The 25,431-nt window shown below is 40.5% G+C and overlaps 2 protein-coding genes and 1 long non-coding RNA gene across 3 annotated transcripts in view; 2 read left to right on the forward strand and 1 right to left on the reverse strand.

Moving 5' to 3' along the window:
* The window catches only part of LOC109401483 (ATP-binding cassette sub-family A member 2), a 41,615-nt gene extending 39,779 nt beyond the window's left edge, over positions 1-1,836 (forward strand). The window contains exon 7 of the mRNA XM_029869474.2: positions 806-1,836. Coding sequence (XP_029725334.2) covers positions 806-1,015 — 210 coding nt within the window. The 3' untranslated portion in view covers positions 1,016-1,836. The remainder of the gene's footprint in view (positions 1-805) is intronic.
* Positions 1-25,431, reverse strand: part of LOC134291095 (uncharacterized) — a 65,696-nt gene that overhangs the window by 21,185 nt on the left and 19,080 nt on the right. The gene's annotated exons all lie outside the window — the stretch shown is intronic.
* LOC109401446 (uncharacterized) lies at positions 22,297-23,278 on the forward strand. Its single transcript, XM_062855726.1, has 2 exons — positions 22,297-22,597; positions 22,659-23,278. Exons 1-2 carry the CDS (start codon positions 22,430-22,432, stop codon positions 23,076-23,078), a joined length of 588 nt encoding a protein of 195 aa, XP_062711710.1. The 5' UTR covers positions 22,297-22,429; the 3' UTR covers positions 23,079-23,278.

Consider the following 25,431-nt stretch of genomic DNA (forward strand, 5'->3'; position numbering starts at 1 on the left):
GAAGTTCCTTCAGGGATTCCTCGAGAAGTTCCTTCAGGGATTCCTCCCGGAGTTACTTCGTGGATTCCTACAGGAGTTCCTTCAGGTATTCCTCCAGGAGTTCCTTCAGGTATTCCTCCAGGAGTTCCTTCAGGGATTCCTCAAGAAGTTTCTCCAGGAATTCATTCAGGAATTCCTCCAGGAGTTCTTTCAGAGATTCCTCCAGGAGTTCCTGTAGGGATTCTTCCAGGAATTCCTTCAGCGATTCCTCCAGCAGTTCCTTTAGGGATTCCTCCAGGAATTCCTTCAGGTATTCCTCCAGGAGTTTCTCCAGTGATTCATTCAGGGATTCCTCCAGGAATTCCTTCAGGGATTCCTCAAGAAGTTTCTCCAGGGATTCATTCAGGGATTACTCCAGGAGTTCCTTCAGAGATTCCTCCAGGAGTTTCTTCTGGGTATCCTCACGAAAATCCTTCTGGGAATCCTCTAAAAGTCCCTTCTGGAATTCCTCCAGGAGTTTCACAAGGTGTTCTTCCTTGGCTTCTTTCGGAATTTCCTTCAAGCCTCTCTGGGAATCCTTCAATAGTTTCCACGGGTTCTTCCAGGAGCTCCTCCAGGGTTCCTTCTGGAATTCCTTCATAATGCACTTCTTTTAGATGTTCCTGACAAATTCCTAGAAGTTTTGCAAATAGCATTCTTAGCAAATCTTAGTATCTAGTCTGGATTCTTGGTGTCATTTATTAGCTTGAGCTGCTGATCGTATTATCCTATTTTCTGTAAAAACTTCGAAAAAGAACACAGATTTCAAACTTTCAATTTTCCACAGGGCATGCTGAAATTCCTGGTGCCGGAGCCGGTGCCTCTGTCGCGTCTGTTCGGCGAAATGAACGGCCTCAAGGAGGAGTTTGGCGCACTGATCAGCAGTTTTTCTATCAACGAAACGTCACTGGAGGATATATTCCTTAATTTTAGGCCCGCCCTGTCAACGTCGGCACTGTGCCGTCAGTCGGAGTCGAACGGAGTGGTCACCGTGTGATTGAAGCGTTTGTGTGTTTTTGTTTTCGTTTGCACTAGAAGGTAAGAATCCGTCATCGTAGTTACCAACACCAGTGTGTAATTGGCAGCATTCCTACACGCCCCATCGGACATGTCTAAAAGAATCTCCTTATCAATAAAAAAGTGCTTATAAGTTCAAGTGATAAAATTTACGTATGTGTACCGATGATTGTACCCGAGCAGGAAATGAAAACGAACCTATTACAAATTAATATTACTGATTTTGGTATTGATAACAAAATAAAATCAAAAGAAGATTATTCAATATCAAGTTCAGTTATCATTTAGATATCATATAAAATTTCTCAATTATTACCCTTTACTGCCATTTACCAGATTTGCTGATTCGTCTAAAACATACTGTAAAAACTTGTAATTAATTAGAAGACTAATTAATTTGTTGCTAATTGACAAATTGAGAGATGAATTTGTGAAAAAAAACGCATTCTGGTTTTGAACCCACGACTCAGTATTCGCTAGACCGGCGCTTCAACCAACTAAGACACAGAACTGGTATTAACTCGGAAAATGTGAATGATAAAATGAGATATCAATGTTAACCATTTTGTTTTTAGTTAGTATTTTAAGTAGTACATTTTTTGTTATTATGTTTTGTTAAGTCATATAAAACGAACACTTATTTTGCAATGAAATTTCGTGATATCAAAGAACTCAATTTATTTTTAGCTACATAGTTCTCATTCCCTGCTCGGGTAGTTATATTCAATCTTTCCGTTTGCTGATGATAAATATACGAAATGTTTTAAGCTTTAAATACATTAAAAGCTAATTTTCGATGTATTATTGCTCTATTAGTTTCTATCATAGATATCACAGCCTTGAAAAACGTTAACGGGATTTTTTTCAATAGCAGGACATTTAGCGATTGATTATGTCAATATGCATAAGTCCTTCCGCTGTTCCAGAACGCGTTGGTCGACGGGCGACATTTTTTGGCCGTCATTGATGGTCAGGGTATCTCCAGTTAGCCTAGTGGTTAAGGGTATGGATCGCCAATTCGGAAACGGCGGGTTCGATTCTTGTTCTGGTCGGGAAAAAGTTCTCAACTCCCTGGGCATAGTGTATCATTGTCCTGGTCTCACAATATACGAATTCAGGCAATGGCAGGCAAAGAAAGCCCCTGTGGAAGTGCTCAAAGAACACTTGGGGACGTCGAGCCACGAAGAAGAAGAAGAAGAAAAGTAGCAGCCACATACGAGTCCCGTCAACGGTATTCGGCTCTAGAAAAGAAAGTCAAACGCTGCTGCAGAAGGGACAAGCGAGCGTTGGTGAACCCTATGGCTGACGAAGGGGAGAAAAAGCCGCTACTCGGCAATATCCACATCCACATGTCGGCTGTTCGGGCTCGAAAGAAGTTGATCATCAATATTAATTTCTATTCCCGATCAACCTAGATAGCCGTGTAGTGGCGGTAGCAGTTCCTTCAACTGGCTAAGAATATCACTACGGATTGTCTGATCCGGTGGTAAGAGTCCACCAATCAGGTATCAGTAGGTCGGCTCTAGAGGCACGTTCTCCTCCATTCGGGAAATGTGTGCGGGAAGAGTCCACCAAACAGGCGGCCCTAATTCATGGTGTCATGCGGCTTAATGCGTACCGTGCCTAAGAATGGATGGTTAGGGAGGTCTAATAAAACTTTTTTTTCCTTTCTAGGTTAATCACCGCATGACTTTATCATAATAGGAAGCAATCAGTGAAGTACTAGATTGAAAGTATTGAGCTAAATTTTTGTATGGTGAGATGATCAGTTCTCCATTTCTGTAATGAAATGGTACAAGCAGCGTAGGTTATATGATTTCTTGACTAATTTGATGCTATTTGAGCAAAAGTTTGGGTAACTGTGATGTTGTATTATTTATTTCTTGCAATTTCAACAACACAGTTACCCAAAGTTTTGCTCAAACAGCATCAAATTAGGCAAGAAACCATATAACCCACGCTGTTTGTACCATTTCATTGCAGAAATGGAGAACTGATCATCTCACCATACAAAAATCCAGCTCACTACTTTCAATCTAGTACTTCACTCATTGCGTCCTATTGAATTTTATTGGCTTTTCTCGGTGAACTTAATACTACTCAAAGAAGGAGGGAGTAACGAAAGTAATGAAAGAAACGGTGGATAGAATCGCAAGTGTGCGACGAGAGAAATTGAATAGAAGTTGAAAATTAACAGAGGGCCATAATTGAACATCAAACTACTAGTACCTAGCCGTTCAACACGAGAACGTTAGGCAAAGGGGTCGTCGTTGTGATTGTGTTGTTCAATTATGGCCCTTTGTTAATTTTCAACTTCTATTCAATTTCTCTCGTCGCACACTTGCGATTCTATCCACCGTTTCTTTCATTACTTTCGTTACTCCCTCCTTCTTTGAGTAGTATTAAGTTCACCGAGAAAAACCAATAAAATTCAATTATGATAGGTCTAATAAAAACCTAACCGCTAACGGTGCCTGTGCCGGAGTACCAGGGCACCCTCCACAGCATTTTGCCCTTACTGTGTTAAACGGAGCAATGACGCAGTGGACCTTATTTTTCTCCTGTAAATAGTAAAAAAAATGAGTAGGGTGGGGCGGGGCAAGATGGGTCGCGGGGCAAGATGGGTCAGTGCCATTTTCGGGCGCATTACTCATGTTTTGATTATGTTAATAATTTTGTTAGATGACCAGCATGAATATACAGAAGTTTAGGGCATTGATTGAAAAATTATTCACTCTCATTGGAAATAAAAAATAAAATAGTTTTTAGCCATTTTTCTTATGCGATACATTCCATATAATCTCTATATAAACGGCCGCGGGGCAAGATGGGTCACCTTCAATGTTGAGCGTATTTTTGGAGCATTCAAAAGAAAATTATTTTTTATTACAAGACTATCTCATAAATGACTTCAATCAAGCGGAATGAACGCTCAAAATTATAACTTAAAATTATGATAATTTTTTAGTGAAAACATCGATTTTCAAGTCGCCTTAGGGCCACTCAAATCGTAAAGTTTTTTTATATTCCAAATAAATTTATAAAATGTTTACTAGTAGCTCTTGTTTACTCAGTATTGATATGGAGCATATATGAATGCGGAACAAATCTTATATTTTGACGTTTTTCGTTGAGAAAATGTGAATTACTTAAAAGGCGACCCATCTTGCCCCGCACTTTTTTCACGGCGCAAAATCGATCACTTTTTAAAACTGCTTGTTTAACATCATATTTTGTATTTAATGAACTTTTCATCGACTTTTAGCATAGCTAATTAGTGTATTAAAGAGTAGCGGACGAATACAAACCAATACGATTTGTATTTACAAAGTTACGGTGATCCATCCTTAGGTGACCCATCTTGCCCCGCCCCACCCTACCTTGAAAATTATCCAAACAAATCTTCACCACGCGAAGGGTGCTTCAGCTGTGCTCAGCAGAAGATTTATTAGAGAACAGTTGGACGTGGGCTTAATTCAAGAGCCCTGGGTAAATAGTGGAAGGGTAATGGGTTGCTCTTCGCAGAATTGTAGGATTTTATACGACGAAAGTCAGTCTAATCCAAGAACAGCCATTTTAGTAAGTAGGAGAACAAAATTTGTCCCTATTACTGAGTTTATTACAAGAGACATTGTTGCGATTAAAATGGAGGTCCCAACTATCCAGGGAAAAACTGAGATATGCATTGCTTCTGCATATTTTCCGGGAGACGTTGATGATGTGCCTCCATCTTTGGTTGTAAGTTTTGTTAATTATTGCAAAAAAATAAACGCCCAATTTGTAATAGGGTGCGATGCAAATGCCCATCATACCATATGGAGCAGTACAGATATTAATAAAAGAGGTGAGGATCTCCTGAATAACATTTCGTCTAATAACATAGACATATGCAATAAAGGGAATTCTCCAACTTTTGTGAATGCTATTCGACAGGAAGTTTTAGATCTTACGCTTTGTAGCTATTTGCTATCAGATAAGATCGCGAACTGGCATGTTTCTGATGAGGAATCATTGTCAGATCACAAACATATCAGGTTCGATTATAAATCCGGATCAAATTTAATTGAAAGCTATAGAAACCCAAAGACAACTAACTGGGACCTCTACAGCTTTTATTTAATGAATGGAAATTCATATAACGGTGAGCAGATCTTGTCTGTTTCACAGTTGGAAAATGCCTCTGATGATATTATTGGTAAAATGATTTCATCATATCATGCTAGCTGCCCAATCCGACAGAGGTCATCCAACAGGGATGTCCCTTGGTGGAATGATAAGCTGGGAGATGTGAGGAAGAAATCTAGACGGTTGTTCAATAGAGCAAAAGTTACATCTGATTGGGTTCAGTATATTGTCGTCGCGGTTGAAACCCGAAGATATCCCACACCCGACAATCGAATTTCCTCAAAATCTATACGTGAAACTTAACGTCGGACGTAGTGCGCTGGACAGCGGACCTGGCCCTCTATCCAGCGCACTGTGCCCGACGTACGTCCGACACACGGTTTAGCAGAAAAATCGAATTTCGCGTGTCGAAAATTCCGATTTTCAACTGCACGAACAATAAAAAAGCCCTTACAGAATACAACAGAGAATTGAGACTAGCCAAACGGAAGGACTGGAGACGGGTATGTGAAAACATCAATAACGCTCCTACGGCTGCAAGGCTTCATAAAGTCCTTTCGAAAGACCATTCGAATGGTCTTGGAAGTCTTAAAAAAGAAGATGGCAGTTTTACTGTTGATTCTTCTGAAACATTGGAAGTAATGATGAGAACTCACTTCCCAGGATCGATTCCTTATTCGGAAGAAGAACAGGACTTGGATAAGGCAAGACATGCGTGGTCGACCAATGCCTATCAAAAAGCTTGTGAAATCTTCACACCGTCGACGATCGAATGGGCATTGAGTTCTTTTCAACCTTTCAAATCTGCCGGGAAAGATGGAATTTTTCCAGCTTTACTTCAACATGGAAAAGAGGCGATTTGTCCGCTCTTAACCGAAATATTCAGAGCCAGTATTACTTTAGCTCAAGGATCGGTAAATTCGCCTCACTCCATTCATATTCACTCCTCTTTGTTGAAGCGAATCGACAAAGATACAGCAAACGGATAGCCGTGATCAAACACGCAATCCCATCACCAGTGGGAAGCGATGCGCAAGCTGGTTGACATGGATATTCGTGGCCGATCGTCGCAGTTTGGATCGCGAGCGAATGAATGAATGGCGAATGGTGACGAATGCTGGTGAGCGATCGAAGCGGCTATTATCTGTTGAATGGTAGGTACATCCTTGGAGGTGCATCACACAGCTCAGTGGAGAGCTAGGTATCAACTGGTAGGTAAATGGAAATAAATTGTAAATATGTTATACCTAGATTGAATAAAGGAGAGGTAGCGATATGGTAGCGATATCAGTCAGTGCCTGGGTTTGGAGAACAAAGCCTCACCTGTGTAAATTTCCGCACTACAGATTCGGCCGATTGCTGCAAAATTGCCTCCGACCTGTTTTGGATGACACGTGCTTGCTGCCCGGTTGCTGCGATGCGAAAGGGCGCGATCGTCGGCGGCGCGGTTTCTCCCGACCGACCGGCTCGAGTCTTCGTGTCGCTGACGACCGACGACGTCGCGACGAAGTCGCGATGTCTGATGGAGCGCGAATATTGTTGTCGCGGGGTTCTATGATGCGCGAATGCTGACGATTCGCATCTCTGCGCATAGGGTGCTGAACTGGTATTCCACATCTTCCTTCTCCTCTCGACAAAAAAACACACAAAAAAAAGGTTACCATCTCCCAGCTACATATTGTATACGGCATATGAAGGCGTCTGGAATATTATTTCGACAACCTATTGATTTACTAAAACACTGGGTAATTTAATTGATTCTAGGAAAACCCACTAAGCCAACAACATAAACATTTCGTTGCCAGAATCTCAGACGATCTCATGATCATAAGAGTCGTGTGCCAGTTATATTCAAAAAAATTACTTCTTAGCTGTTAAAATTTGCTTCTTCGAGGTCCTGTACGTTTTTTGAATAAACCTGCACTTGTTTCTCACTTGCAGAACACCGGAAGGGCCCGTTCGCATGGTTGGAACCGCATCTCATCATTTAGAGACGACTATGGTTTGACCAAATGCATTATACTCCTCCATTACTGCATTTCTATGTAGGTTGAATATCGACTCTTCCTTCACTCTATATTAACATTCAATGCTTCTTCCGCCTTCACTTGTCCTCGCGAACCATAGCTTTTAATTTAGCTTTGTGATCTCTCTAGTTGTTGTCATGGTTCTTCTTATTCTTCTTCTTTTTCTTTGTGGCTCTACGTTCTCACTGGAACGACTGCTTCTCTCTAACTTTGTGTTCTTGGAGCACATTTACTGTTTTAAATTGAAAAGGAGTATTTATTAATACGAACAAAGCATTTATTTGAGAATCCTTAAATAAGTCATTATTCCATGCACGGTTTTGTTTGAAACATAATTATTCTGCCGATTGTCCATGTTTCAAAATGCCCGTGTTAAGTGATTCATACCTAACAAGAATTTCGATGACATAATCTGTTGATCGATTTTAATTCGCGAATTTATACAAGTTGTTCTCAACATTGCCTTTTATTAAAAAAATGTTACTGAACATGTATTGGCAATCTAATTGCGGTGCATGTCTTAAAACCTCCATATAATGGTACGTATGCCTTTGCGTGGTAGTAGTTTGACAGATTCCCCATTGAAAACTTTCAAAAATGCAAACTTAGACGTAATGAATGATGTGTTAAAGTCTTTATATGTTGGTTCATATACTAGTTTTATGTCCGGTTGCTACCACATTTGATATGTTACTTTTTCTTATTTTTTTTTTCAACGAAATGTACCTTTCATCGTGAAACAAAACTCGCCCTAGAATACTAAATTGACATGAAATCTTTTCTAAGCGAAATCGTTCTCATTCAGACGGTTGTCCAATCGGTCCGCAATAGCACCTCATAATTCAGTGAATCAAAATTCAGCCATCGCGCAACAATAATGACAATGTCGCAACCTGTATTTGTTGTGACATACAAACCCATGCGACATAAGTTTGTCCCAACTTGAAAATAATGGGATTAACATCGTACACAACGAGTTTAGAGATTTTTAAGCCTTGCATTGCGATTTTCGAACGGTAACTTCGAATCAGTAAACACTGCAACTCTGGTGAAGCTCTATCATCAAACAGTTTCGACTTTGGGTTAGCAATAATTGATTATTCACGAGTTGAAAAGTACGCAACAAATTCAGCTTCCGTTTTGTCTGCAACAAAAAATCGAGATCATGTCCTTATCTGTTACCAGTAGGGATAAAGAGTAATCGTCGCACCTTCTTTGTTGCTTGTTTTGTGCCTCTTTTGTCTGACAATTCTCTTCACTGTCATAATTACAACCCTTAGAAACCACAACATTAAACATCTGGTGGACCAGTTGAGTTTTTTCGTTTAACAGAAATTTTCCTTCATCTGCAGCGCGACTCGAGTCGTCTGGGACACTCACAATTCGCCAAAATTACTAATGTCGCTACCTGCACGACGGTTTTTCATTTTTTTTTTGTTTTTTTTTATGCATGAATTTCAACATTATAGGACACGTGCAACTTGTGAAAGAAGCGTTCAATGCTGTTCAAATAACTCCGTGAATTTCGAATCTATAAAAAATTGTACAGTAACTTTTATATTTTTCCATAGCTTCTCAATCCGAGATACTTCTTATTTCGGTGACTCTCCAAGCACATCCGAGGCTATCAGTACACCACAAAGGCGGACGCATAACCACGTCCACTGGGTTTCTTTCTAAGGAGTCACAACAAGCACTATTTGTTGTCGTTGTCGCAAGTCGTACGAACATGAATACACGTGAGCATCCTGTAGCTTATCGTTAAAATCAAGAAATGAATTCCCTTACGATATCGACGGTAGTCCAAACGCGTCTGAAATTGCGCACACAAGTCCATGTATGCGGATTTATGAACATTGAGCTGCCACTTCTCGAGCTTCGATCTGCATCTTCTGACGGTAATCCACATGCATAAGATACTCTTCAATACGAGCACTCAATCAAAAGCACAACCACGTGCATAACGTCTGGATTTTTTGAAATTTACCGACAATACTTTAATCTCGTACGGATCTTCACACTCCGATGTCGCTGTTCGTGTGTGGCTTTTTCCATTTTCCCCCGGCGGAACTCCAATCGCGCCGGATCCTCACACAAGTCCATGTGGTTCTTTTCACTTCCCCACGGCGGAAGTTCAATCACGCCGGATCCTCACACAAGTCCATGTGTGAATTTTTCCATTTCCCCCTGGCGGAACTCCAATCGCGCCGGATCCTCACACAAGTCCATGTGTGGTTCTTTTCACTTCCCCCCAGCGGAAGTCCAATCGCGCTGGATCCTCACACAAGTTCATGTGTAGATTTTTCCATTTCCCCCCGGCGGAACTCCAATCGCGCCGGATCCTCACACAAGTCCATGTGTGGTTCTTTTCACTTCCACCCGGCGGAACTCCAATCGCGCCGGATCCTCACACAAGTCCATGTGATTCTTTTCATTTCCCCACGGCGGAAGTTCAATCGCGCCGGATCCTCACACAAGTCCATGTGTGGATTTTTTCATTTTCCCCCGGCGGAACTCCAATCACGCCAGATCCTCACACAAGTCCATGTGATTCTTTTCATTTCCCCACGGCGGAAGTTCAATCACGCCGGATCCTCACACAAGTCCATGTGTGAATTTTTCCATTTCCCCCTGGCGGAACTCCAATCGCGCCGGATCCTCACACAAGTCCATGTGTGGTTCTTTTCACTTCCCCCCAGCGGAAGTCCAATCGCGCTGGATCCTCACACAAGTTCATGTGTAGATTTTTCCATTTCCCCCCGGCGGAACTCCAATCGCGCCGGATCCTCACACAAGTCCATGTGTGGTTCTTTTCACTTCCACCCGGCGGAACTCCAATCGCGCCGGATCCTCACACAAGTCCATGTGATTCTTTTCATTTCCCCACGGCGGAAGTTCAATCGCGCCGGATCCTCACACAAGTCCATGTGTGGATTTTTTCATTTTCCCCCGGCGGAACTCCAATCACGCCAGATCCTCACACAAGTCCATGTGATTCTTTTCATTTCCCCACGGCGGAACTCCAATCACGCCAGATCTTCACACAAGTCCAAGTGTGGCTCATTTCATTTTCCCCCGGCGGAACTCCAATCGCGCCGGATCCTCACACAAGTCCATGTGTAAATTTTTCCATTTCCCCTTGGCGGAACTCCAATCTCGCCGGATCCTCACACAAGTCCATGTGTGGTTCTCTTCACTTCCCCACGGCGGAAGTTCAATCGCGCCGGATCCTCACACAAGTCCATGTGTGATTTTTTTTCATTTTCCCCCGGCGGAACTCCAACCACGCCAGATCCTCACACAAGTCCATGTGTGAATTTTTCCATTTCCCCCCGGCGGAACTCTAATCGCGCCGGATCCTCACACAAGTCCATGTGTGGTTCTTTTCACTTCCACCCGGCGGAAGTCCAATCGTGCCGGATCCTCACACAAGGCCATGTGTGGTTCTTTTCCATTTTTTTCTCAATCTGCACTCATAACCTCTCTTGCTCTTCAGCATCATTGCACAATCAAATAGCATTACTTTGCGAGTATGAAAAAAAAAATCACTTATCACACAATATGCTTACCATTTAGCTTATATTGGAATATGTTTTCGGCCTTCACAATTTATTTGCTCTTAAAACTTTAAGCAGCAAACCTGGCAGGATCACCAATGTAAATTTCCGCACTACAGATTCGGCCGATTGCTGCAAAATTGCCTCCGACCTGTTTTGGATGACACGTGCTTGCTGCCCGGTTGCTGCGATGCGAAAGGGCGCGATCGTCGGCGGCGCGGTTTCTCCCGACCGACCGGCTCGAGTCTTCGTGTCGCTGACGACCGACGACGTCGCGACGAAGTCGCGATGTCTGATGGAGCGCGAATATTGTTGTCGCGGTTGGGTCGCGGGGTTCTATGATGCGCGAATGCTGACGATTCGCATCTCTGCGCATAGGGTGCTGAACTGGTATTCCACAGCCTGTGTTTGTATTTCCAACAGGTTATGGGCCCAGGGACGCCCTGGTGGTGGTTCGGGAAGCGAGGAGACCGAGATGCGGTATCCAAGATACGATGAGGAGGCCAATACCCGATGAGGTGTCAAGATGCGATGAGGCCTGGTGCCAATATTCGTTGAGACACCAAGATGCGGTGAGGGGACCAACACTCGATGAGGATTGATAGCCGTGTGGGACCTGCGCTGGAACCAAGAGGCAGAGGGTGCTGGCTGATCGATGGACGCTGGAGCTGGATGGCAGAAGGTACTTGAGGCGGAAGACGCTTCGAGCCAGGAGGAGCTTGGTAGCCTCTTAGTAGCAGACGTAGCTTGGAGCCAGGAGGAGTCTGGTAGCTCGGTTGCTAAGGAGGAGCTCGGTAGGCTGGAGGAGTACGTGGCCAGGTGAAGCTCGGGACGCGTCGGATCTGAGAGTGTGTGATGAGGAGGAGTGTTGAATGGTAGGTACATCCTTGGAGGTGCATCACACAGCTCAGTGGAGAGCTAGGTATCAACTGGTAGGTAAATGGAAATAAATTGTAAATATGTTATACCTAGATTGAATAAAGGAGAGGTACTGAGCTGGTAGCGATATCAGTCAGTGCCTGGGTTTGGAGAACAAAGCCTCGCCTGTGTTTGTATTTCCAACATTATCATAACTAGAAGAGAATTTCTGCATGTAATGCATACGTTTTTAGTGTATTGTTGTTGAAATGCTAGATTAGCAAAGAAAATAATAAACATTTTTTGAAAACTTCAAATATTCGTACGCGCAATATCACTCGCGAATCGCATCACCTTCCATCGCATGCGATGCGAATGTGGACGAATGTTCAAATTCCATTTATGGCTTCCCACAGTTCGCCGGTGTTTGCTGTCGTCGCTGACAAGCAAACACACAAGCTAAAGCGACAACCGTTCACTGCTGACTGTATTCGAGTGTGGAAGAAGATGAAAAGTGGAAATCAGGAACCCTGCTTTAGCTTACATACCTAAGGCATGGCGGATGGTTCGTGTTTTTTTTTATACCAAAAGCTGGCAAACGGGACAAAACAACTCCAAAAGCCTTCAGACCCATAAGCCTTTCTTGTGTTCTGTTAAAGACCATGGAGAAAATGATGGATGACTTTGTCAAGTCTACCAGCTTAGTAGAAATGCCTCTAAACAAATTTCAATTTGCTTATCAAGCAGGCAAATCTACTATAACAGCGCTACAGTCGCTAGTCAGCAAAATTGAGAAATCGTTTCAAGCCAAGGAAACAGCCGCGGTTGCTTTTCTCGACATTGAAGGAGCATTCGATAACGCATCCTACAGCTCAATGCGTTCTGCAATGGAAGCAAGTGGCTTGGATAAATGCATTATTGAATGGATAATATCGATAGTGGCGTAGCTAGGAATTTGGGGGCCCGGTGCGGAAGCAAATTGGTAGGCCCCCATGAAAATTACATAATATGTACATATTTTACAATGATAAATCTATACATTTAACTGTCGAATAATCTCACTGTTATATTTTGTACAAACTTTGAAAAAATCTCGCTTTTTGTACTCAGTATTCTAGTGATGCTGGTAGTGATGGCCAAAGGAGGGTTAAAAATTATCTATCTTATCTTATTTTCTGTTTTCCTTTATTATTTTTTTCAGGAGCGCGAGATTTTTTTTATAAGAATTATGCTGAAAATGTTTTAACAATTTATTAAGAAATTGCACCAAATAATCATTTATAAACGCTTTCAAAGATTGCTTTACTTTTTTCTTTAAGAAATTTTTCTTGAAGAATAATTTGTATTCAAGAAACTTTTAAGTTGTAAATGCAAGGATATCATTCAGTACTTCTCTAAAAGCACTCCTTCAGAAATGATATTATTATAATTAGTCTTATTAATGAGGCTTTCAGTCCCTTGGCTGGTTCACCTCAGACATGCAGGAATGTTTTCAAAATACTACAGAGTAATTCAAAAGATTCTTGCAAAGGCTTCATCGAGTATTTCTCGAAATATTAGTTCAAGAATCTATCAATTATATTCTGAGGATTCATCTAGAAGATCATCTAAAGAATTCTTTCAAAATTCCAGAAAAAAATGCTACAAAAAATCATCAATGATTCATTTAGAACCAGATGTTCTTCCAAGAAATTACATCGGGATTCCCTCAGAGGAAGAGAAGCCCTTCTAGGGTTTCTTTAGACATTCTTCCGTTTCTTTCAGAGAATCCTCTTAATATTCCTTTGGTGATTTTCCATAGATTCTTCAAGTATTTCTCAATTCTTCCCTCAAATAACTCTTTTAGATATTTCTCCAATAATTAAACTTGGAATTTCCTCAAGCATTCATCACTTATCTTAGTGTCCTATTAAAGATTTCTTAAGAATTACTTCCTAAGATTACTTCAGAAATCCCACCAAAAATTCCCTTTTCCAAAAAAAATCTTCAAGGATTCTTCAAGAAGTTTCTCTAGGGTTTTACTAAGAGATTCATCATAGGATTTCTCCATTAATTAAACAAAATCTCCAAGGATTCCTACTGAAGAAATTGAATTAATTAAATTAAATTTTTAGATGGGCTTCTGTAGGAGTTCTGTAGGAATTCTTTCGAAAAATCCTTCTGGATTTCCTCTAACGAATTTTTCAATATCCATCAACTCTAGGAGTTTTCTCAAGGGTTCCTTCAGGAATTTTTGCTAGTATTCCTCTGGGCATTCTTCAAAAAAATTCTATTTCTTCAGAATTTATGATTGATTCCTCCAGAATTATTACGTTATTTTTTATATAATCCGTGCTCACTTCTAACAAATATACAAAAATAAGAAACAGAACAAAAACGCTTCATTCCATTGTTTTGAGTGGGATAAAAATGGCAGCGTAAATCGCTTAATAGTAAAGAAACAGATATCCTATCTTATCAAAACAAATAACTTCTCCAGAAGTCTCTCCAAGGATTTAGGAAATGTTCTAAGGTTATTCAAAATTCTAAAGGATTTCCTTTAAGGCAGCCTTTAGAAATTGCTCCCAAAATTCCTTCAGGATTTTTTCCAGAGATTTCTTTAGTAATTCTCTTGCGATTTGCCCGAAGATTCGTTCAGATTTTATTCAAGTATTCTCTTAGAGTTTCTTCAATTGATTTCATTCATTCATTCCTAAACTGATTTTTCCAGGTATTTTACAAATAATTTTGTACAAGAAATCTTTTAGGGTCTTTTTATGCAAGGACTTCTTCATGTATTTATTTAATTACTACTGCAAGGGTTTTCCGGAGATTCTTACACAAATTCTTCCAAGAATTTCCATAGGAATTCCTCCAGGGGATGAATTGAGTGTTTTTGCTAGATTTTTTTTAGAAATTCCTCTAATAAGCCTATTCAAGGATTCATAAATTCCTCCAATGAATACTTTAGAAACTCAAAAAAACAAAAGAATTCTTTCAATTCTCACAGAAATTCCTCCTAGAAATTCTATAGAAATTTCTCCATACATTTTTAGGAAATTGTTTGTGATCTCTTCTGGTAATCATCTTATTTTTTTTGTAAATTCTTTTGGTAATTCTCTTGAGATTTTTCTCGGTCGTTCCGTTGTAAATTCGTGGATTTATTTTTAATTTGCAAAGATATATCTCATAGAACATTAAAAGTAATAACAGACGAAATTTAATAAAGAATTATCAGAAGAAGTTTACAGAGGAATTACCAAAGAAGCTTTTAAAAGTTGCCACTTAAATTTACAAACGAATCGACTAATTAATTTTCAAAGTACCTGTATGTGTCTCTGACAGGTTTTGGGCTGCTGAATCCGAATCCGGGCTCAGATTTGTTTCAGGACGCCACAATTTTGAGCTATACCTCAATTTATAGGGCAAAATATGCGATTTTGGGCTTTTTTTGATTGCAAGCCGTTAAACATGGAAATATATTTTTTTAAGCAATTGAAAGGTAAAATGGTCAATTGACATCTAAATTTACGACTCACGCAAAATATTTCGTTTTATCAAATCAAATTTGAAAGATTTAAGCATTTTATGTTAATATGTAAACTTGCATGCAATTTTTGGAGGGTGGTTTGTATCGTACCTAACATAGCCGCGGCCCAAAATCTGTCAGAGACACATTACCCAAGTAACCATTAAGCCGTAAAAATGGCATTAAGCCGGCTCTATAGTCGAATGTAGAACCTGGCTAACAGAGCTAATTGGTTCTATATCCTCTTACAGAGCTGCTCAAAAGCCACTTTTGGCGAATTATTCGGCTGATATACGGCCAACTTTAAAATATCGTACCAAGTCTCTGGAGCGAAAGTTGTCAAAAGTGAGACAAAGAAAAAAGAAAAAAAAATATTTTGTTTATCTCCTGTTCTTTTCTAACTTCCTTCGCTTCCATTGAAGTTGCTTTTTTGCTACTTCATCCAGATTCTAGCTGTTGTCCTCCGGGTTCCTGATCAAGTCCAAGTCTGTTGCCTTTCCCATCTGCTCCACCAATGCGCCATGGGAATGGTGTGATCAAACTAGTATTTAAACCTTGAAAAACAAAATAGTTTGAGCATTTCTAAGGTTGAAAATGATATGGGATGAGGATGATTCAGTGGTAAGCTTGGTGCTGATGAACGTAGGAATTGATGCAGGAGAAGAAATGTTTATATAAATTGTCGGGAAACGTTTCAGAAGAAGAGGGAAACGAGCTGGAGTTTGTCTTGAATGAAAAAAATGCAATAATCAACATAACCAGATTCCATTATCTATTTAACAACACCATTCCGATAAACATTCCAACAACAAAAATAATCCCGTTCCGCCAATCCCGTCTGACATGGATGTTTAAAATGTATTGATCATGACCGACTCGAGTCTGTTTTGGTCGAAATCTATTTTGATTGATATAAACGTCATATGCTCCAAGCCCTGTGACAGCACTGACAAACTTCTTTACAGCTTGTAGGCTTTATATAGGCTTACAGGGCTTATTTTAGTTTTTACTGGTTATAGTGCCTATAAGCATTAGGAATGCTTATATAGGGCTATTTAGCATTGAAAAGCTGTTTAATGGCCGTTATAATGCTCAGAACAGTGCTTAGTGGTTACCTGGGTAGTTTGCTCTTGAGACAGACCAAAAGTTATTTTTTGTTACGCTGTGCTATTGAAAGAATTACAATAGTAATTGTCAGGTATATGAGCAAAGGAACTGCTGGTAGAACTTTCAGAGAAATTGCTGAATCCCGTAATAAATTTCCAAACCCAAAGAATTTCAAAAAGTTCTGTCAAAGATATTTTCAAAAATAATAACCTAATTCAACTTTGAATATTATTGCCGAGAAATTCCAAAAGAGTTATACCGAAATAGTTTTCAAAAACATTTGCAGAGAAAATTCCAAGAATACTCTTATATGACATTCGGATCAAATCCAATCAAAGCATTTCCCAAGAATTTGCCAAAAAAAAACCGTCAAAAGATATTTGAAAGTTTTTTTTCAGGAAACTCACAGAAAACTCGCCGAATAAATTACCAAAAAAAAAAATGCCAAATGAATTACCCAATCAATTCCCGTAGGGATTGGCATAGAAGTTTCCAGAAAAATGTTAAAGTTATTCCGAAAGTTATTACCAGAGGTTTTCTCAAACGAATTGTTAAAAAAAAAATCAGTGAAAATTTGCAGACGGAATTCCCAACAGAATTTTCGTAGAAATAGAAATCTAAAGAAGTTCGTAGAAATAAAAATCAGAAGCCATTTTTGTAGTATTTCTGAGAATTAGTTGAAGAAGTTTCCAAAGGAAATGCCTAACAATTAATCAAATATATCGTCAAAGGAAATTTTCAGAGCAATAGCCGAATGGATTCTCCAATTAATGTTTAAAGATATTCCTTAACGAATCTGTAACGGGTTTCCGAATTAATTACTGAAAAAGATAAAAAAAATCCGAAGAAATACTTCAAAAATTGTAATAAATGATGTAAAAATTCTCACAGGATTTGCTCCAAGAGATTCTACTGCAATTCCTCAATGAATCCTTTAGGAATTCTTCCAAGGTTTTTATCAGCTATTTTTTCTATTGATACCTTTAACGGTTTCTTTAGCGATTACACCAGTTTCGTCCGGATTTCAATCACGAAACTTCTAACGAAATGTTTCTAACGATTTCATCAATATTTTTTTCTCAAGTGTGGAGCTCCAAGAACTCTTTCTTGGATATCTTTTACGATTCATCTGGGAAATACTTCAAGGACTTCTTTACAAATTCCTCGAAGATTTTCTGCGAAAGTTGCAACAGCGATTCCTTAGGAAACTTCTTCTTCAATTCTTTGAAGGATTTTCTTCAGTATTATGTAATCCCAAGAACTCTATAAAGAGTTTCTTAAAGATATCCACAAACGATTCGCACATGTTCTCTTCAGCATTTTTTCAGAGGAATACTTTGGAGTTCCTTCAAGATTTTTTTAGAAACTTCTTCAAGGGTTCTTTTTGCACTGCCTCATACGATTTTTCTTGGAAGTCCTTTCAAGGATTTCTTAAGAATTTGTTCAAGCATTTCTTTAGTAATCATACCTGCAGGGATTTCCTCATGAATTCCTCTAATAATTTCTGTAGAAAATCATTCAAAGATTCCTTAGGCAATGTTTTTAAGTCCTTTTTCACAATTCGTTCAAGAATCTTTTCAGAAATTCCAGTAAAAATTTAATCTTTTCAACAAGGATTTTGTTTTTCAAGTTACGTATAAAGATTCGTTCATGGATTTCTCGAAGTTTTTCTTCAGATAATCCTACAAGGATGGACACATTCATCCCTAAAGAATTCCTGCACAAATTTCCTCAGGGGGTCTTACAGAAATTCACCCAAGGCCTCCTGTGGAAATTCTTTTGAAGATTGTTTTTTTTTATTTGCACCAAAGAATTTGGAATTCTTTGGGGTTTCCGTCATTGATTTCTTGAGAAATTATCTAGGCATTTCATAATTAGTTCTTCCAAAAATTGCTTACAGATTTTTTTCAGGAATCCTTTACTCATAGTACTCCTAGTACTTGTAGTACTACTTCATAGTACTGTAGTAATCCTTCCAGAACATCATCAAATATACCTCCAAAATCAACCCAATGATTCTTTCCTAATACATCTTAGAATTCATCTAGGCGATTCTTAAAGGATTTTTTTTAGAAATTTCTACAAAAAATCCTGCAGATATTTCTACAAGAGTTCCTTCGGGGTGTAAAGAATTAGCATTAAGCTAAAATTCACAAATACAAAGAAATTAAAAAAAAGTTCCTTCGGGAATACATTCAAATTTCTTTGGAAAATCTCCCAAGGATCCATTCGGGTATGGCTTCAGAAATCTCAAAAAATCATCAAATATATTTTCCATGAGGAACTACTGCAAGATTCCATCTTGAAGAAATCTCTAAAATTATTCTTGGAGAAATTCCTTGAGGTCCATCTGAAGGATTTCTTGAAGAGTTTCATGATATAATCCTTGAATGGCTTTATGAACGGTTCCGAAATGGTATTTCTGAACGACTGCTTGAAGAAATTCTTACAAAAAAATCCCAAAGGAATTCCAGAAGGATTTCTTGATAATTGTTTGAAGAAATTCTTGAAGAAATGTCAGGAGGAGTTCCTGAAGCAATCATTGTAAGTATTCATAAACCAATGCTTAGAAAGTTTTCTTAAGCAATCCCTGAAAACAGTTCTGAAGTAAATCATAGAGGAATTTTTGTAGAAGTCTTTGAAGTAACTGCCTGATAAATCGAAAAATATATTCTTGCCCGAAGGAATTCCCGCAGAAACCCTTCAAGAACGTAACATGCGTTCAGTTCTTAATTTTGATAAATGGGGCCCCTGAATTTCAGCTGCTATCATATGCTAAATCAACACCTATGTTTGGTTCTGTGGTTAGGATATCAGGGACATTTATTATTATTGGCTCTTTATTATGGGGATTTTCAGCCCGAGGCTGGTTCATCCCCTCAGGGACATTTTCATAATGCTCATGAATTATACTTCCATATCGGTACTGAATATCGTAAAATTCAATTTTGATTTCGAACACATTTTTTATTGTATTTTGGGACTCCTGCAGGTTCAAAGAGTAGTCATCAAATTATTATAAACAAAACTAACGAAACTACATGAATAAAGTGTGTACATTTATAATTGTTAATATTATTAATAATAGAACATCAAAATAGCCATCTGTGTTCCCCATTCCAAAATCTCTTGATAATCACGAAGAGGCCCCTACATACCTATCAGCAGATCGGCAAGTATTTAACGTTGAACCATTCGTCATTGAAATCATCGTCATCATTAAAGATTTGAAAGCAGTTTTTTCGTTCATATCAATCATTTTTGCAACGAAAATGGATTCACTGTGTTCCACATGAGGAATGGAATACAGTGAATACATTTTCGTGATCGTTGTTTTGATTTACAAAGAAAAAACTGCTTTTCTATTTCCGAAAATTGATGACGGATGCTTGAGCCTTAACTTATATGTAGGAATCTTTCGCTAATCACAGAACTTTATTCAAACTGTGCCCCCGAATTCAGGGGGCCTCTAAATCAGGGAAGGTTTAAACACTAGACCTGCCCTGATTTGGAGGCCCCCTAGGTTCGGGGCCCGGTGCGGACCGCACCCTCCGCCCCCCCCCCCCCCCTTGCTACGCCACTGATCGATGCTTAGAGATCGAGAAATCTCTTCCGTTCTTGGAGGTGCGCAACTATCAGTAAGATCTGTGAAGGGCTGTCCTCAAGGAGGAGTACTATCGCCCTTATTGTGGTCTTTGGTAGTGGACGAACTCCTTAAAAAACTCATCAATCAAGGCTTTGAGGTTATTGGATACGCAGATGATGTAGCTATTCTGATACGTGGAAAATATGACGACACGATATCTAGCCGACTACAACCTGCGTTGAATGTTACCATCAAATGGTGCCGAGCGGAGGGATTAAACGTAAACCATTCAAAAACTGTAATTGTACCTTTTACTAGAAGGTTAAAAATGAATCTTACTGAACCTTCTTTAGATGGAGTTCAAATTCAGTTCTCAGAAGAAGTAAAACATCTTGGGGTAACTTTGGACAAAAGACTGAATTGGAATTCTCATTTAAACAATGTTTTCACCAAGGGTACCAATGCCCTTTGGGTCTGCAGCAAAGCCTTAGGAAAACCCTGGGGTCTTAGACCGAACATGATTCACTGGATCTATGCTGCAATAGTCCGGCCTAAGATTACTTATGCTTCACTTGTTTGGTGGCCCAAAACAAATGAGGTAACCTGTCAAAAGAAGCCAAGTAAGCTACAAAGACTTGCTTGTATATCTATGACAGGAGCAATGAAAAGCACTCCATCAGTTGCTTTGGATGCCCTCAGATTAAACAAGGACATAAAAACAGTAGAAGGTTGGATGGTAACGAAGACCAACTATGATGTTCCCTTCAAAGTGGTGAAACCATGTCGCTATGTTTGGGATGCTGGTGGGCCAAGTTTACGTCCAGGTTCTATTGTATTTTATACTGATGGGTCCAAGATGGGAGAAAATACTGGAGCTGATGTTTTTGGCCCCGGTATCAGTAAACCTATACCAATGGGATGCAGTCCCACTGTATTTCAAGCGGAAGTCCAAGCCATTCTAGAGTGTGCCAACATTTGTCTGAAAAGAAATTATAGGTTTGCCAAGATCTGTATTTTTTCGGAAAGTCAGGCGGCTCTAAATGCGCTAAAAGCTTTCACGTGTCAATCAAAGCTAATGTGGGAATGCATTATTTCTCTGAAGCAATTGGCCAGTAGGAACGAGGTAACTTTATACTGGGTGCCCGGTCATTGTGGAATTCTGGGAAATGAAAACGCCGACAATTGGGTTTTTAAATTTTCAAAAATGTATCGATTTTTCATTTTTATAGGAAAGAACACCTTTTTTTGAGCCACTATGATTTTTTTTCAGATTTTTAGAACTTTGTTTTGGTACCTAAAATCAATTTCAAAGAGATTTTTTGAAATCACCTTTTGACAGCTGGGCAACTGCTTGACAGCTCCGCCCAGTACAAAATGCGACGAGGGGTGATTCGGCAAATCGCTCCCATACAAACTTCAAATTGATATTTAAATAGGTTCCCGGGCACCAAAAATCATGAAAATTTGGATTTCGGCTCAGTTTGGCATGCAGATTCAGAATATGGGATTATCTCAAAACCGCTAAAGAAGCCAATTTAGCTAGACAGGGTGCGGCATCAAGCTTTGTAGGCCCTGAACCTTTCTGTGGAGTTTCTGAGTGTGCTCTTCGGATGAAACTAAAAACTTGAGAAATGTCTACGGTAGAATCTAATTGGAATGCCACGGATACATCCAAGCAAGCAAAAAGGTTCATAAAACCCAGAGCAGAAAAAGCCAGATCCATACTGAATCTAAACAAAAGAGATCTCAGGGTAATTACTGGTCTGATGACTGGCCACTGCCCGAGTAAATATCATCTAAGTAAGACTGGAAAAATCCAATCCTCCGAGTGTCGTTTCTGTCAAACGGAAAACGAAACTGCCGAGCATTTACTCTACAACTGCGGAGTGCTGTACCATCACAGATTGGCGATATTTGGTAAAGGGTTTCTAGAACCCTTGGAAATTTGGAGAAGTAATCCCAACAGGGCAGGGTAATGAACTTAATAAAACGAGTTGTGCCTAGTTGGGATCAGGTGTTACATCATCCATTGTCCATCACAGCTCAATTGTGAGAGGATACTTTACTAGCACCAAATTAATTATGGGTCATACCACAATATTCCTAAATAATGGACGCAGTGGTTAAAATGCTCTACAGATGAGGGAAAAAAAATATCCACATCCTCTACGATATCTCACAACGCCTGAGACATTCGCCAGGGAATCAGGTAGAGGTCGGTGACTTCGTGGATAATCGCGAAAGCTGGTTAAAGTCCCAGACCTTACACATTCATGGGAACTGGAGACGATCATCCAAGACCGATGCAGATATGTAGTAGCATAACTTCTTTGCCAACAGAGTATATAAGGAAGGTAGGTGTTAAGAAAACTACAAATAAAATCAGCTTTTAAAAGGACCTTGCGAAGCGAAGAAGATTCAGGACACTCGGAGAACATTGTAGAGTCGCGGTAGGTTTCACGTGGAGATAAATACCACGATATTCAGTTTTTTTTCGATTCAAGCTAAGTAGGCTGCTAAATTATCTGTCAATACTAGGCGCTGCGTAAATTATTTGTAATGAAGTAGTCAAAATTCGCAGTTGAACTAATTCGATTAAAAATTCAAAGTTACAAAAAAAGGAAACATGAAGCTACATTTTGATTCAAAATTTTGTCAGTATCCAAAGACGTACTTTTCATTCGTTCTGAACGCCCTCCTGTGGGATCGCAACTGGTTCACCAAAGTGTGCACCAACTGCCCGTTCTATCTTTACTCGAACACATTTGCGGCGCTTTACTTGTGTTTAAATCTGGTAAGCCCCTCACCAATTCTCATCCATGCTCCAAGTTCCCAACCTTCTTCCCTCGATTCAGATCCTGGCATCCTGCGAATTGTTCCGGCAGATTCTCGTGCCCATCGCAGCAACGGACGAATACGACGACAAACTAACAATCCCGCTGCGCTTCTGGAAGTTCGATCTGAGCTTTCGGATACCGCATCAGTATCTGCTACTAGGACGAGCCCTGTTCCACGTACAAGCTTTGGCACGGAGTCTGTACAACCTGGCGGTTGGCAATTACGGAGCCCTGTTGGGTTTGGTGGTCTTTGTACCGATATTTTTCGTAATGGATGTGATCAACTTCGGGACCGAATGGAGCAAACGGCGAGGGCAGGACGATTTCCGAACATTTATCTGGAAGGAATCCCTATTGCTGGGGGCGACGGTTGTGTTCTGGACCAATTTGTGCTGCTTACTGTATAACGAATACGCGGGATGCATTTTTGATAAATAATAAAGCATTTTACAGTACAAAATTTACGCAGAACCATATACCTATACAGATACCTCGGCTCGTTTCACGGTGCATCGGTTAGTTGATCCTTTGTAAGATCACGTCACAAACCATAGGTGACTCATTGTTCAACAATATACAAAATCCTTCCTTGTCTTGGGAGATTCAGAGAGTTTCGGTTTCCTTAACAACGATTGTCTTACTAATGTCGAATTCGTTTTTAAACCTGGGTTGGAACTGGATCGGCGGAAAATGTGTAAACAACGTCAAACAAACTTTAGTACAAGCGAAACCGAAGTCGAGTTGGGGTTGAAACTGTGATCTGATCCAGTTCCAACCCAGGTTGGAACTGAATCAAAAACGAAAACGACATAACATTCCTTTCCTTCCCCGATGACAGTAAGGCAGTGTCGGAAACCATCACCGTACTGGTCACTGGTCAGTGGTCACATCATCGCTGATAAGTCAATCTTGCATAACCCTATCTGCGCTTTCTGACTCATTATTTCTTCAATAGCTAACACCAGAGAAAATACTGAATCTCACATACGTCACGCACCACACTGGTTTTGTGATCATCACCACTGATATGGATCCTTCACATCTTTCTGTAGCAATTGTAGACATTGGTGGGGAAGGTACGTACAATGCTAATCGATTCCAAGGTTCCGAAGTCACTCTGGGGAGAAGCAGTTTTGACGGGTGTGTACATCATGAATCGGAGTCCGACTGCAGCGCTGCCCCGGAATTTGACGCCTGCTGAATCGTGGTATAAGGAGAAACCCTCACTGGAGAAGTTGCGAATTTTCGGTTGTCAAGCCTTCGCGTGGATTTCCGGTCAATGTAAGAAAAAGCTGGATCCTAAGAGTCAGGAGCTGTTGATGGTCGGATACGCGCCGAATGGATACAGACTATGGAACAAATCTACCAGACGAATCGTTATTGCTCGGGATGTCAAATTCAACGAGAAGTACTTCCCGTATGCTGAAGATTGTGAAGAATCTGGATTGGAGCAACTGATAGCACCGACGAACCGACGTGACAGTGGCGATTCAAAACTGTCAAAATTTAACGGTCGACCAGCAAAGCGAGCGATCGCTTCTGTCAAATCAGCGCAGACGCGAACCGTTTCCTATATGAACACACGGGGGTTTGGTGTCGAGCTATCAAATCATCGCGAGCCGTTATAGAGGTGGCGATAGTGTTCGGCTATTTTTCATCATGGCGTCGCGGACAACAAATTTGAATTTATTTGTTCTAGCTGTCACGTCGGTTCGTCGGTGCTGATAGTACCGATGACATACGAGCAAGAGGGAGAAGAAGTCCAGGCTGATGTTCAAGCAGTCCAACCGGATGTCCAGACTGAGGCGTACGAACTTACTGATGATGAAGACCTGGGTGAAGTTGAGGAGGACTCCGCGCTCCCTTCGCATTCAGATCGTGATGTAAGTTCCGGCCGGTTTGGCGAACCATCACCGAGGCGCAGCGAACGGGAGCGCAAACTTCCGGGTAAGTTCCTCGACTTTCTTACCGGATTCAGTGCCACTGTTGTAGATCTGCATTCCCTCTCAGATGTTCCTCAAACGTATGACGAAATTGCATCCCATGACGATCGTGACCAATGGTACCAGGCTGTGCGTGATGAACTCGACTCCATGGCATCGAATGGTGTATGGAAACTTGTACCCTGCCCTTCTGGTGTGAAGCCTCTGAAAACCAAATGGGTGTTCCGGCTGAAGGAAGATGAGACCGGCGAACGTGTTCGATACAAGGCTCGACTGGTAGTCAAGGGGTTCCTGCAGCGGCCTAGAGTAGATTTTGATGAAACCTTTGCTCCTGTGGCTCGGCTGGCTACTGTGCGGACTGTGTTGGCTGTCAGTGTTCACCATGGATATCACGTTCACCAGATGGACGTTAAAACAGCGTTTTTATATGGTAACCTGGATGAGGACCTGTACATGGAAGTGCCGAAAGGAGTAAAAGCCAAAGGAGGACTGGTGTGCAAGCTTAAAAAATCGCTTTACGGATTGAAACAAGCTCCGCGCTGCTGGAACAACCGGTTCAATAAAGTATTGCTGAAGCTGGGGTTCGTCCGTTCCAAGAGGGATTACTGTTTGTACACGCTGTCAAGGAAAGATGACGAGATCTATCTGGTGCTATACGTGGATGACGTGCTGATTGTCGGCCGAAACTTATCCAGTATTCAGAAACTCAAGAAGACCCTTTCAAGCGAATTCAAAATGACGGATTGTGGAGAGACTAGATTTTTTCTCGGTATTCGAATCGATTATGACAGAAACGCAGGAACAATGAAGTTGTCACAAGAAGCCGCAGCTTTAAAGATCCTGGACAA

Source organism: Aedes albopictus, chromosome 3 (genome assembly GCF_035046485.1).
Source record: "Aedes albopictus strain Foshan chromosome 3, AalbF5, whole genome shotgun sequence".
NCBI classification, from domain to species: Eukaryota; Metazoa; Arthropoda; class Insecta; order Diptera; family Culicidae; genus Aedes; species Aedes albopictus.

Coding starts and splice junctions, on each gene's coding strand:
- LOC109401446 (XM_062855726.1), top strand. CDS start 22,430: ATGAAGCTACATTTTGATTCAAAATTTTGTCAGTATCCAAAGACGTAC. Junction 22,598..22,658: donor TTTACTTGTGTTTAAATCTG/GTAAGCCCCTCA, acceptor CCCTCGATTCAG/ATCCTGGCATCCTGCGAATT.